Source organism: Hyla sarda, chromosome 8 (assembly GCF_029499605.1).
Source record: "Hyla sarda isolate aHylSar1 chromosome 8, aHylSar1.hap1, whole genome shotgun sequence".
In the NCBI taxonomy this organism is placed as follows: Eukaryota; Metazoa; Chordata; class Amphibia; order Anura; family Hylidae; genus Hyla; species Hyla sarda.
The window spans coordinates 126,418,554-126,432,258 of record NC_079196.1 but is presented as its reverse complement, the minus strand read 5'-3'; the positions used below and the strand labels follow the sequence as shown (position 1 = coordinate 126,432,258).

General features: G+C 39.0%; 1 protein-coding gene across 1 annotated transcript in view; it reads left to right on the top strand.

Moving 5' to 3' along the window:
- The window catches only part of COL5A2 (collagen type V alpha 2 chain), a 186,072-nt gene that overhangs the window by 82,006 nt on the left and 90,361 nt on the right, over positions 1 to 13,705 (top strand). The window contains exons 5-8 of the mRNA XM_056534314.1: positions 122 to 154; positions 9,520 to 9,573; positions 10,506 to 10,604; positions 12,624 to 12,701. Coding sequence (XP_056390289.1) covers positions 122 to 154; positions 9,520 to 9,573; positions 10,506 to 10,604; positions 12,624 to 12,701 — 264 coding nt within the window. The remainder of the gene's footprint in view (positions 1 to 121; positions 155 to 9,519; positions 9,574 to 10,505; positions 10,605 to 12,623; positions 12,702 to 13,705) is intronic.

Genomic DNA, 13,705 nt, shown 5'->3' with positions numbered 1-13,705 from the left:
TAGTGACCAGGGAATATAGTTAGCTCAGTTATGAATGTTAAAGTCTGCACATTACATGATAATTTGAAGTTAAAACTTGATATGCAGCGTGTTATCATTAATTTGTATTGTTTTATTTTAGGTGTCTGGAATTCGAGGACGCCCAGGACCTGCTGTAAGTTTGGAAAGTTTTAGTGTATATCATTAACCAGAAAGCTGGAGCAAGATTGCAACCTTAACTTGGTCATGGGGTTTGTTTTCTTGGAACAGGCATGACATTGACTTTTATATGGTCTATTGGAGGTTCCAACATTTTTGAGAGTTAGAATAATGTTGTAGATTACATTATTATGTAATGGAAAGCAATGAATCAAATTAGGCTATGTTTACACCTATATTTTGACTTATATATGCCACTTATATATGCCTTCTTTCCGCTAGATGTAGAGGATGCCCTTTTGTCATGATTACTGGCCTAGGCATAAAAAGTTCACTAGAAAGATATTTGTACTGTTCATTGATATGTTCGAACATTTGATCAAACCATCCCTAAAATTACTTTTCTCCAAACAAAATAACCCCAAGCTTGAAAACCTGTCTTGGTACTGTAAACCTCCTATACCTTAAACACCGTGGGGACCAAGGGCATACCTGTAAGCGCTGGTCCCGCTCCCCTGCTATGATGCGGGGTCACGGGCGTCAGAACCCGTGTCTAATGCGACGGACATCACCGATTTTTTAGCCTAAAGTCTATGTGCGTGTTATACGTCGATACACCCCCAGGAAAGGCAGGGGGAGAGAGGCGTTGCTGCCCGCTTCTCTCCCCCTGCCTTTCCTGGGGTCTAGAGCCCTGCTGCCGGCCCTTCTCTCCCCCTGGCTATCGCGCCGCTGCCCGTTCTGTAAACAGTTCCCAGCAGGTCAGTCGGGCTGTTCGGGACCACCGCGGTGAAATCACGGCGTCCCGAACAGCTGAGAGGACATTGGGGTTCCCTACCTGCCTCCTCTCCATCATGCCAGGAGCAGCAGAGCACTGATAACACTGATCAATGCTATGCTATGGCATAGCATCGAACAATGTATGCAATCAGAAGATTGCATGCAATAGTCCCCTATGTATAGTCCCCTAAAAGTTTAAATCACCCCCCTTTTCCCAAATTTTATATAAAAAAATATGTAAAGATGATATAAATAAACATATGTGGTATCGCTGAGGTCGTAAATGTTCGATCTATAAAAATATAATGTTAATTAAACCGCTCAGTCAATGGCATATACTTATAAAAAAAAAAAATACAAAGTCCAAAATTGCGTATTTTTTGTTATTTTGTATACCCTAAAAAAACTAATAAAAAGTGATCAAAAAGTGCGATCAAAACAAACATGGTACCTATAAAAACTTCAAATTACAGCACAAAAAAATGAGCCCTCATACATCCCCACATGCTGAAAAATAAAAAAGCTATAGGGGTCAGAAGATGACAATTTTAAACATACTAATTTTGGTGCATGTAGTTTAAAGGGGTTCTTTGGTGCTTACAAAGGATAGGGGATAAGATGCCTGATCGCGGGAGTCCGTGTGACATCACGCCTCCGCCCCCGTGTGACGTCACGCTCCGCCCCCCAATGCAAGCCTATGGGAGGGGGCGTGACAGCAATGAAATGACTGATGTCATTACACAGTCAAATTGATGGCGCAAAAAAAAAGCCCTCATATGGGTCTGTAGGTAGAAAAAATTTTTTTAGAACGTTAGGAGGAAAAACACTAAAGTGCAAAAATGAAAAAGGCCCGGTCCTTGGTCACCTTTCTCAGCCATGTCCTTCTTATATACAGGTGCCCAAAATTAGACACGGTACTTTATTTGTTGTTTGACGAAGGGATTTGTCAAAAGGCAAAACTATTCTTATCTTGAACTTTTATGCCTGTCTTAATACATCCCATGACTTTATTAGCCTTGGCAGCCACAGCTTGGCCCTGCTCACCAAAGTTGAGTTTATTGTCCATCAGTGCCCTCAAGTCCTTTTCGGTAAAAGTTTAGCCTAATATTTTATTATTTAAATAACAAGAAAAAAACGTGGTTTCAAATGGCAGGAAATGCTCAACCCCAAAAGCAGTTGTGCATTTATGCTGGGGGAGCAGATCCTGCGCTTGTGGTCCGTTGCTAAGGGAAATCCCCAGCATTAAATGCATACAATTGCGGATGACTGCAGCAGATGAAAAGTGTACATATGTAACATATAGAATAATACATAAATGTAGGTGCACTACTGTGGTAGATGTAGACAGTAACATATGACTAACCCTCAAAATGATGTTAAGATTGAGACATTAGTCAGTATATCCTCATATGAAGGACATATCTGAGCCCACACAAACACCAAGGTTTCTCAAGTGGCAGGGGACCAAACACTAAACCTACCTGTGCCGTATGGGCAATACCAGGGGCCAGTGAGCAATTAAAGCAGCATTAGGTCTGAATTACAGCCTGCTCCCAGTTACCTCCATTGTGGCTAAGCACACATAGAATGGGAGGAGGGAGCCCCACCCAAGTAGGCTGATATGTTGCTGGCCTCACAGGTGCACCAAAATGCTGCCTATAATAGTGATTAAGGCGCATACAATTTTGAGTTTATACACCTCCAAGTACAAGATTTGAACAACAAGAAAAAAAACGTGATTTCAAATGGCAGGAAATGTTGCCAAATGCAGTTGTACATTTATGCTGGGGGAGCAGATCCTGCGCTTGTGGTCCATTGCTAAGGGCAACCCCCAGCATAAAATGCATACAATGGGGGATGCCTGCAGCAGACTACAAGTGCCAGAATGGCATCCTACACCAGATGAACCTTCCTCCCTCCTCACACTGGAGTGAACTGGGAGCAGGCTGTGAGTTGGACCTAATGTCACTGTAATTGCCCACTGGCCCCTGGTATTGCCCTTATGGCACAGGTAGGTTTAGTGTTAGGTCCTGTGCCACTTGAGAAGCCTTTGGCATTTGTGTGTGGGCTCAGGTATGTCCTTCATATAAGGATTTACTGGCTAATGTCTCAATTTTAACATCATTTTGAGGGTTAATCATATGTTACTGTCTACATCTACTAATATAGTGCAGCTAAACGTATGTATTGTTTTATTATTTAGCAAATAATTGTACATTTAGTTTTTATGTCCCAAGTGCGTAACCTTACATTTATCCACATTAAACGTAATTTGCCATGTCTGTGCCCAAGCCTCCAACTTCCCCAGATCCCTCTGTAGTATTATGTTAACCTCCTCTGTGGTGACTACCTTACCCAGTTTAGTGTCATCTGCAAATATTGAAATTCTACTCTGTAATCCCTCTACAAAGTCATAAATAAAAACATATTGAAAAGAAGTGGACCCCAATTTGGGTGGTGTGTGTACCGCCAATTGTTCTGTTGGTGTTTAAACCTAATGAAAAGCTTATAGGGTAGGGTCACGCGTAACAGAGCCGCAGTGTATTTTACATTGCGGATCTGCTGGTGATGCCAGTATGCCTATAGTATGCCTTCAGCTGTCCCTCCCCCCTGTCCTGCAGCAATTCACCTCTATGAGCAGCCACACAGGGATGAGCGTGTCACAGTGCGCATGCGCAGTGTATTCAGACATCGCATACTCATGGCGTCTGAGTACACTGCCAGTGCATGTGGCAACTCGCAAGACATAGGGGGGGGGAGGTTACATCTGGAATATAGGGTTGGGTCGCCGACTGAGCCAGTTGCTAACACATTTACATATCTTTTCCCCTTGTCCCATCATCCTTATTTTATGTAGCAACCTTTTATGAGGTACATTATGAAATGCCTTAGAAAAGTTCCGATAAACAAAATCTTCACCCGGGTCCAGTCTATAACTGACCTTCTCATAGAAGCTGATCAGATTAGTCTGACAAGGCAGAGTCTGCATGCATAAACCCATGTTGGTGCTGTGTTATTAGGTTATTTTCCATTAAGATGCTCCAGAATAGCTTCTCTTGGAAAACCCTCACATATTTGACACACAATAACTAGTCACACAGGAGTATTGTGACACATTTTGGGCAAATGCATACAGAAGGACATGGCGGAAATGGAGAGGGTGCAAAAGGAAGGTAACAAAGGTAATCACTTGTATGGGTGGATTAAAGTAGCAAGACAGGTTATCTAGTTTGGGATTATTTATTTTGGAGAAAACATGTTTTAGGGACAATTTAATCACAATGTGCACATTTATGAATGGACAGTATAGAGATCTTTCTAGTGATCTTTTTATACCTAGGCCGGTAATCATGACAAGGGGGCATCCTCTACATTTAAAGGAAAGAAGGTTTCACCATCTTTACAGATGTGGATTCTTTATTGTAAGAGCAGTGAGATTTGAACTTTCTACCACATGATGTTGTAATGTCTGTATTAAACAAGTTTACAGGAAGCCTGGTTGTTTTTTTGAAATTTTTTTATAAAATAGAAAATACTGTTACAGGTTATGAATACTAGATTTATAGGGAAAGAACATTGATCCAGGGATTTATTCTGCATTGGGAAGGAATTTTTCCTCTCATGGGGCAATTGGCATCAGTCTCATAGGGTTTTCATTTGCCTTCCTCTGGATCAACATAGTAGGGGTATAGGTTTAAATTGATGGACTCTCTGAGGAGAACACTGTGGGAGCCAGCTCCCCACCTTCATTGTGTACAGCAGTGCAATAGGAATAGAGGATTAAACTATCATAACTCTGCAACTACTCCTAAGATTAAAGTAAGTGATGATTTTTTTTTAAAGCCGTTCACCCACACTATAACCCAGTATATTGGGCTAAGTGTGGGTGAACAGACTGCCAGTTTCTTTTTAATGGCTGTATGTTGAGTTACTTTGAGGAGACACAGCATTAACCTATTAAGGGCAAAGGGCGTACAGGTACACCCTTGTGTCCTGGTACTTAAAGGAGTACTCCGCCCCTAGCATCTTATCCCCCATCCAAAGGATAGGGGATAAGATGTCAGATCACCAGGGTCCCGCCACTGGGGACCCCGGGATCTCCACTGCAGCACCCCGCTATCATTACTGCAGAGAGCAAACTCGCTCTGTGCATAATGACGGGCAATACAGGGGCCGGAGCATCGTTACATCACGAGGGGGCGGAGCTGTGACGTCACGATGCTCCGGCCCCTGTATCGCCAGTTATTATGCACAGAGCGAGTTTGCTCTGTGCAGTAATAAAAGCGGGGTGCTGCAGCGGAGATCCCGGGGGTCCCCAGCGGCAGGACCCCGGCGATCTAACATCTTATCCCCTATCCTTTGGATAGGGGATAAGATGCTAGGGGCGGAGTACCCCTTTAAGGACCAAGAGCATACCTGTACACCCTGAATCCTTAAGCGATTTTGCAGTAAGTGCCAAAGCTGCGCTTTCTTGAGAACAATGAGTGCCGGCTGCTACCGCTACTGTCGGTCATTAACCCTTCAGACGCCATGATCAATGCCGATCACGGCATCTAAAGTGAAAGTGAAACATCTGCAGTATCTAAAAGGGGCAAAGTAATCGCGGGGGTTCCTTGAGCTAAAATGGCAGTGCCTCCTGCCACTGATTTCCAGTTCACTAATGAAGCCTGGCTTAGCCAGGTTGTATGAGATGATAGCCAATCACACTGTATAGCATCATACAGTAAATCCAATCTAATGATTGGATATCAAAGTCCCCTATGTAAAAAGAAGAAAAAAGTTTCTAAAATTATAAAATTATATAAAACCCCCTCTCCTAATAACAAATTAAATTACCTTTATTTTCCCATTTTACAAAAAAGAAAAACAAATTTTACATATGTGGCACCGCCATGTGCATAAATGTCCAAACTATTAAAATATATTGTTTATGATCCCGCACAATAAACTGCATAAATGTAAAAAAATATCAAACACCAAGAATACAGATTTTTAATAACATCATTTATCAAAAAACAATGTAAAAAAAGCAATCAAAAAGTCCCATCAAAGCAGATGGTACTGATAAATAAAAACTACAGATAATGGCAAGAGTTACAGGGGTCAGAAAAGGAAAATGTTATGCATGTGAATTTTGTAAAAGAAAAGTTTTTATTTTACTTTTTTAAGCATTTTTAAAAGTAGTACAATAATAGAAAAACTTTATAACTTGGGTATTGTTTTAATTGCATTGACCTACAGAATAAAGATAATGTATAATTTTTACCATAAAGCACACTGCATAAAAACCAAACCCCCAAAATTTGCAAAATTCAAGTTTTCTTATAAATTTCCTTCTGCATAGACTTGCAGTGGGGGGGCGTGACATCATGAGGGGCATAGCCATGACGTCACAATCCCGCTGCCCGCGCCCAGCTTTCTAAAAGAATGCTGGGTGCTTCACATCTTATCCCCTATCAGGGGGTTGTGCGCCAAATTCTGGCACACTGCACAAGAAATTCTGTCTGTGCCAGAATAAAAAATTAAATAAACATCCAACTCTCCACTTTACTGAGAAAACCTTAAAAGGGGCGTGGCCATCGTGAAACGGCGGCGTAGTTTTCCACATTTTTTTAAAATCCCAACATATTTACTAAGGTTTCCACAGAAAATGTGGTATATTTGAACTTAGGAAAACCCCACAGCTAAAAAAGCAAAATGTGTAAAAAAGCAAAATGTAGAGAAAAGTGCAAAACATAGGGAAACCTTAGTAAATACCATGGAAAAATATCTGTTGGGAATAAAAAAAAAAATCACAAAGAAAACTACAATCCACTCTTAGTAAATCAGGGCCATAATGTATACATGCAGTGAAAGTCTTCTAGATCTAGCGATTGGTGGGGGCCTAAGCAACCAGACCCCCACTGATTACAACTTCTGACATGTCTCTTTCACATGTCAGAAGTTGTGTAAACATTTAGGTACATTTTAAATGAGTTGTCGGGGGAACTACACTTACCCCCTATTAACAGTATAGGGGATAAGTGTTTGATCGCATGGGGTCCGGCCGCTGAGGTCCCGCGCAATCTCACATACGGGGCCCAACTACTTACGCTCTCAACTACTTTGGCCTCATCCTTGTGATTGAAGTGTGGAAGTGAAGACCCGCCCAGCCAAACATCGGCTGATACTGGAATGTGCGCGAATGTAACAACAATGGAACACATTATAAAAAACATCTGCCAATATTTTCCAGATTTTTCTGCTGTAAAAATGCAGTTTTACGGGCAGTTTATGGCAGTTTAAGAAAACAGCTGTTTGTATTGCATGTGAACACTGCCTAAGAGATTTTAATTTTAAAACTTATAATGATGGGCTGGTGTAATGTCCGTTTATTTGTTTTTGCATTTTTCTGTTTAGGTGTGTATTCACACACTAGGATGTTCAGAGCAGTTTTCTATTCTCTCTGGATAGGGAATGATTAAAGGGGTATTCCAGGCATCTGGCTCCAGAAAGTTAAACAGATTTGTAAATTACTTCTATTAAAAAATCTTAATCCTTCCAATAGTTATTAGCTTCTGAAGTTTTCTGTCTAACTGCTCAATGATGATGTCACGTCCCGGGAGCTGTGCATGATGGGAGAATATCCCCATAGGAACTGCATAGCTCCCGGGACGTGAGTCATCAGAGAGCAGTTAGACAGAAAACAACAACTCAAGTTCAGAAGCTAATAACTATTGGAAGGATTAAGATTTTTTAATAGAAGTAATTTACAAATCTGTTTAAAGGGGTTATCCAGGAAAAAACTTTTTTTATATATCAACTGGCTCCAGAAAGGTAAACAGATTTGTAAATTACTTCTATTAAAATGTTTTAATCCTTTCAGTACTTATGAGCTTCTGAAGTTTAGGTTGTTCTTTTCTGTCTAAGTAATCTCTGATGACACGTGTCTCGGGAACCGCCCAGTTTAGAAGAGGTTTGCTATGGGAATTTGCTTATAAACTGGGCGTTTCCCGAGACACGTGTCATCAGAGATCACAGAAAAGAACAACCTTAACTTCAGAAGCTCATAAGTACTGAAAGGATTAAGCTTTTTTAATAGAAGTAATTTACAAATCTGTTTAACTTTCTGCAGCCAGTTGATATATAAAAAAAAGTTTTTTCCTGGAATACCCCTTTAACTTTCCGGAGCCAGTTGATATATAAAAAAAAGTTTTGGCCTGGAATACCCCTTTAATGCTCTGAACGAATGAGAACTCGGGTGTGTCTATTTTAAGTCAGTCTTCTCCTGCATTCAGTGCTGGTTATTTAGTTTAATGCCACTATGGCCGGCATTTATCATTGTAGGTGTAAGTGAAGAATTTTTCTACACCTTTTTTTGTGTGCTGGTAATGTGTAGGAGCACCAAATTTATTAAATGGTCACATAGCATTTGATACATTTTGCGCAGGTACACATTTTCTGAAATCTCTCTCTTCACATACACCAAAAAGCTAAGCTAAGTCTGGGCTGGTGTCGTTTTAGAGAATTTTCAGTGGCTTTGCGCCTTTTCACAAAAAGGTGCAGTTCATAAAACCCTTCCATATCATGTGTATTGCCAAAATCAATGGATTGTAACTCAAAATCAGCAGAAATTTGTAAATCAAAAGGTGCAAATAAACCCTGTTTGCACCTTTTTCGCGCCTTTTCTAGACATTAAAAACTGTCTAAAGACAATGATAAATGTCTGCCTATGTCTGTTTGTGCAAATTTCTGACTATGTCTGCTTGAGCATTTACCTTGTATTTATCTTGTCATTTTATCTGGGTTTTAGCCATGGTTATATAGCATGCTCCTTGTATTTTAGTCTGTGTTATATAAGTTTATTAGGATTATGTTTGTTTGTTCTGCCTTGTCTGTGTTCACACTGAGCTAGTCTTGCTAGTGTTATCCCTGCTCTGAATTTTATAATTCCTGTTTTGTGTCCTGGAGTCTATTAATCCTCATCCAGTTCTAGTCTTTTATCTTGAGAAATATCCTGTCTAGTATCCTGACCAGTGTTCCTCTACGTTGTAGAGTTTGGTGTTCTTGTATTCTGTTTTTTATATTTCTGTTTTATACTGGGTCACACTGTGGAGTGTGCCCGCTGGCCAATAATCTATTTGGCTTTATTATTAATGGCTACTTCTTTTGTGGAGATGGGTATCCAGTTTGCTTGTTCTGTGTCCCAGTGTGAACAGTGTCCTATTTTTCCTGATCAGTTTGCCTGTTTATATTCTGCCCTGTTAGTATTTGTATCCTGTTTTGTTTATCTGGTTGTCTAGTAGTTTTCTGTTTCTGGCTGTGACCGACTATGTATGTATATATATTTTTTTAGTGCAGGCAGGGACCGGCTCCAAGTTATCAATCACATAGGATGGATCCATCACTTAGGATGGATGGGCAAGTAGGCAGGGAGAGTGTTTTTAGGGTCAGTTTAGGGCTCAAACTCCCTGTCCCCCTAGTTGGTCATGACAGCTGCATATTATACATAGCCATTTCGTGTGATATTATTAATACATTTCAAGTACAAATCTCCTTTGATTATATTGTGCTATTTGTAGACAACGATGATGTTCAATGACAATAAGATTTTATTTTTACTAGGGACCGCCAGGCTCTCAAGGACCAAGAGGAGAAAGAGGCCCAAAGGGTAAACCTGTAAGTTAATATGATACATTTCATATAGAGAGGATGTTATTAACTATAATTTGCCTGGATTTATAACCAGTTTAGAAATAAGAAAATGGTAAACTAAATAGTTCTATATCAATTCTTGGTAGAAATGTAGTGTCTTTTCTTGTTCTTTGTAATTTATGAAACATAACTGCGATCTCATTCTGTATTTCATTTGACTAATTGGAGAGCTTCACATCTTCTTCTCTTTATAACAATGCATAGGGTCCTGGCATATTAATGAAGTAAGCAACATGCATACACTTTAAGGCTGGGATCACACATTTTGGGCAGTATTTATTTTTTAGCCAAAATGAGGTTGGAATCAAGACAGAGATACACTATAATTAAAAGATTTGCACCTTTTTCTATGTTTTGGACCCACTCCTAGTTTTGGCTTAACCAAAATACTGTGTGTGAACCCAGTCTAAGCATGTAAAATACAAAGAAGGATTGTTACTCAATGACTCCATAGTAATGAGAGTAGACTGTAGCCCTGTGCATTTGCTTCTCGTCAGCACTGGATGTCAGCACTGCTTCACTGAATATGAGACTGGGGATTACACTGGAATTAGACAAATCAATGTGATGTTACTTCATATGATAATTAAAATGTCAGGATCATGAATCACCAAAATGAGGAGAAATTTTATATTACAGTTCAAACTTTTTAGATAATGGGATATTATAACAAGCAAAAAATAAATAAAATTCTGATATCTTTTAGGCAGGTTTCACAAACTGTTTAACAAGAATATTTGTGTCATAAGCACAATTACTAGAATGTTGTTGGAAAGATTAATATACCAAATTTAGTCACAATAGTTTTGTTCTAAAAAATGTTCATCAAGATCAAAACATTTAGTTATAATTTGTAGATTAAAATTTTATAATAATAATATTTATTTTTCCCAAAGGGTTCAAGGGGTCCTGCTGGAATTGATGGAGAACCTGGTATTCCTGGTCAGCCTGGTGACCCTGGCCCTCCTGGACACCCTTCCATTCCTGGAACTCATGTAAGTAAAAATTCAGGGGGGGGGGGGGGGGGGAGGACTTATTAGTACCCTGTATGCCAATGATCTGGTGTACCAAAGTTGCAAAAGCTTCATTATGCATAAAACTTTTAGACTTTCATTTTCAACTCTGTGCTGCTCACGCTACTTTCCCCCCCAAAATGGGGCTTAGCATAAGGGGATGTGGCTTCCCCTGGTCTGACAGACTTACTATTAATTATGCCAATAATTAGCTTAAATTATGACTAAAATTTACTCTAACACTTCCAGTGGCCCTAGTGTATGGAGGCTTACAAGACCTTTGCATATTTGCTAATTACCAGTTTGGTAATAAAAGACTCGAAATTTCCTAATTACTAACAAAATAGTAACTAGTCTTTTATATAAAGTTACCTAAAACCTTTATCAAGTTTAATCTTCCTAAAGTTAAACAGTGTTAGAGACAGTAATACTTAAATATCTATACCAGGTAAGTTATTTTAGAATATAGTGATATCAGTGTGCCTGCAGGTATATACTGTTCACTCTGCTCTATCATTTAAAAGTTTTTATCAAAGTCAACATGTTTTGCTGTATCACGGCACCCTTAGGCCCCATTTGCCCCTGAGGATATTAGCTCATAGCAGGTGTAGACTTTAGTCAGAACGTGCATAGATAAAAATGTGCCAAATGTATTATAGATTTTTGAAATGCCAGTTTTATTAAATGTTTCTAATTTTATACTGAATGTAGTTAAAGGGGACAATTGCTAAATAAATGGAAAAAATGCACATAATGATATCACATTTGGCTCTAGATATTTTTAGTAAAGGTGCATGAAACATGTTCACTCAGATCATTGCTTTAAATTAAATTTGAGGACTTTGACCTAGGGCAAACCATTGTATTTCTTGTCTAACTCTACATGATGTAGAGATGTTTATGGCTTAATGTGCAGTGGAAACATGTAGGGTTATTGAAGTTAAAATGTACTGATTAATGATGAGAGAACATTAACCAGAGCAGAAGCTTTCCACCTGAACAGGAAACATTCAATGTTCTTCTAAAAAAAAGTTCTATTATGGTTATTGGCTTCAAGTGAAAATTGGGTACATTTTCTACATGTTTACTGCTGTTCTAAAACTCATAATAAAGCAGGCAGAGGGCATATGTTAAATGACAAGAGAATTTATTATATGTATTTCTGCTGTTATAGCATTAATATAACTGCATTACTTGAACTTTAAAGGGGTACTCCGCCCCTAGACATCTTATCCCCTATCCAAAGGTCCGCTGTTGGGGACCCTTGCGATCTCCCTGCTGCACCCGGCATTCGTTTAGATCATCAGGTGCAGCTTCGGACGCTTGTGATGTAACAGTCACGCCCCGCTTGTGACTTCATGGCCACGCACCCTCAATGCAAGTCTAAGGATGTCTGGGGTGCCGCAGCCGAGATTGCAGGGTCCCCAGTAGCAGGATCCCTGCAATCAGACATGTTATGCCCTATCCTTTTGATTGGGGATAAGATGTCTAGGGACAAAGTACCCCTTTAAGCTATGTTCATGTCTATCAGAGGCTCCTTTAGGACAAAAAGCACCCAGTTGCCCCCATTATAGTCAGTAAAGTCCATTGGCATCCAGCATGTAAGGGATCTGGAACCATTGCTATTTGCATTGTTCAGCAGAACAGTGAAAACAAGGGCATAGAGGTGTATGTAGCCTTACATTGTAGCCGTATCCATGACAACATACCTAGCAAAATAATCTTGTATAAAATGTATCTTTATTTTCTTTTTGAATGCAGACTTTTGTTCAGCAGTTAAACAGTAGTATGTATGTTACACATAGCGCAAAATGATTCCATGTAATTCTCACAAAAAAAAAAAATGTATGTCGGATGTGGCAACTTTGAACAGTTAAACATAACCATTCATAAATTGCCAGATTACCACAGAGCACAGCAATTGAAATTCAAGACCATATATTCCAGATTACTGCAACATGTAATTCTTTTTTTTTTTTTTTTTTTTTTTTTTTTATATAGCCTCTGTCTCATGTGCAAGGTGGATTTGATGAGAAATCTGGGCTTGGGTCTCAAGTTGGTCTGATGCCTGGTTCAGTGGTAAGAGGCGTTATTCACATTTTTCTTTTTAAATGTTAACAATTATATCAACACAAAATGTCGTAATATGTGAACCATCCTAAGGTTAGTAATAGCAATGCTTATCATACTTACCTTTTCTAGCACATTGGCCAGGATAGGCAACCATATAACACATTATAGTCAAAATTTAATTTTATATATGACAATATATTCCAGAAAACAATGTGTCATGCAGGTCCAAAAATGTCCACACAAGAATGGTCACATCACAATCCACTTCTCTTGTACATGTACTGTATTAATATGCATACTTCTTATGTAGTATTAAGTACATGTATACCTGAACATCATTTTCATGTGTGCTTAATGAACAGTTAAAAAATCATGGGTATTATTATGATGTTGTACCCTCTTCTGCTTCTGTAACATTTGTAACTTACTTCTCACTAGATGTTTTTAAGACGGTGGTGGGAATTCCAAACATTCAACCAAAAATACCAGTGAGGTCACACATTGATGTTGTGGCTATGGGGCACCTTTATATTTTGAATGTTGCATGTTTTCATAGTAAATGTTGCAACCAAGGATAGGTGATTTATTTAATTTCAACATATTTTTGGTATTTCCATTCTACTGCCAATGTCCAAAATTTTTGTCTACAGAGATTGCATGACTTGAATAAATGTGGCCGAAGTACTCCTTGATCTACTTATTGAAACACAGGATATTTACAAATAGTCTTGATTTTCTATTTCCCAACATTTTGTGCCTTAGCTACTATTCAGACTTCCGTATATCCATGATAAAGGCTGCATACAAACCCAGTGTGGACTTACCTGACACTCTTACTTTCTTTCAATTGTCTCTTGCTTTTTGCCAACATATTAAATGTAAAATAGAGTAGAAGTGTAAATCATTAGTGGCTGTCCTGTAAACAAATGGTGTTAAAACTCCTCAATGTCCATTTCCAATATCTCTTATCTATATGTAATAGTTTTGCTAAAATTTTACAGGTATTGAAG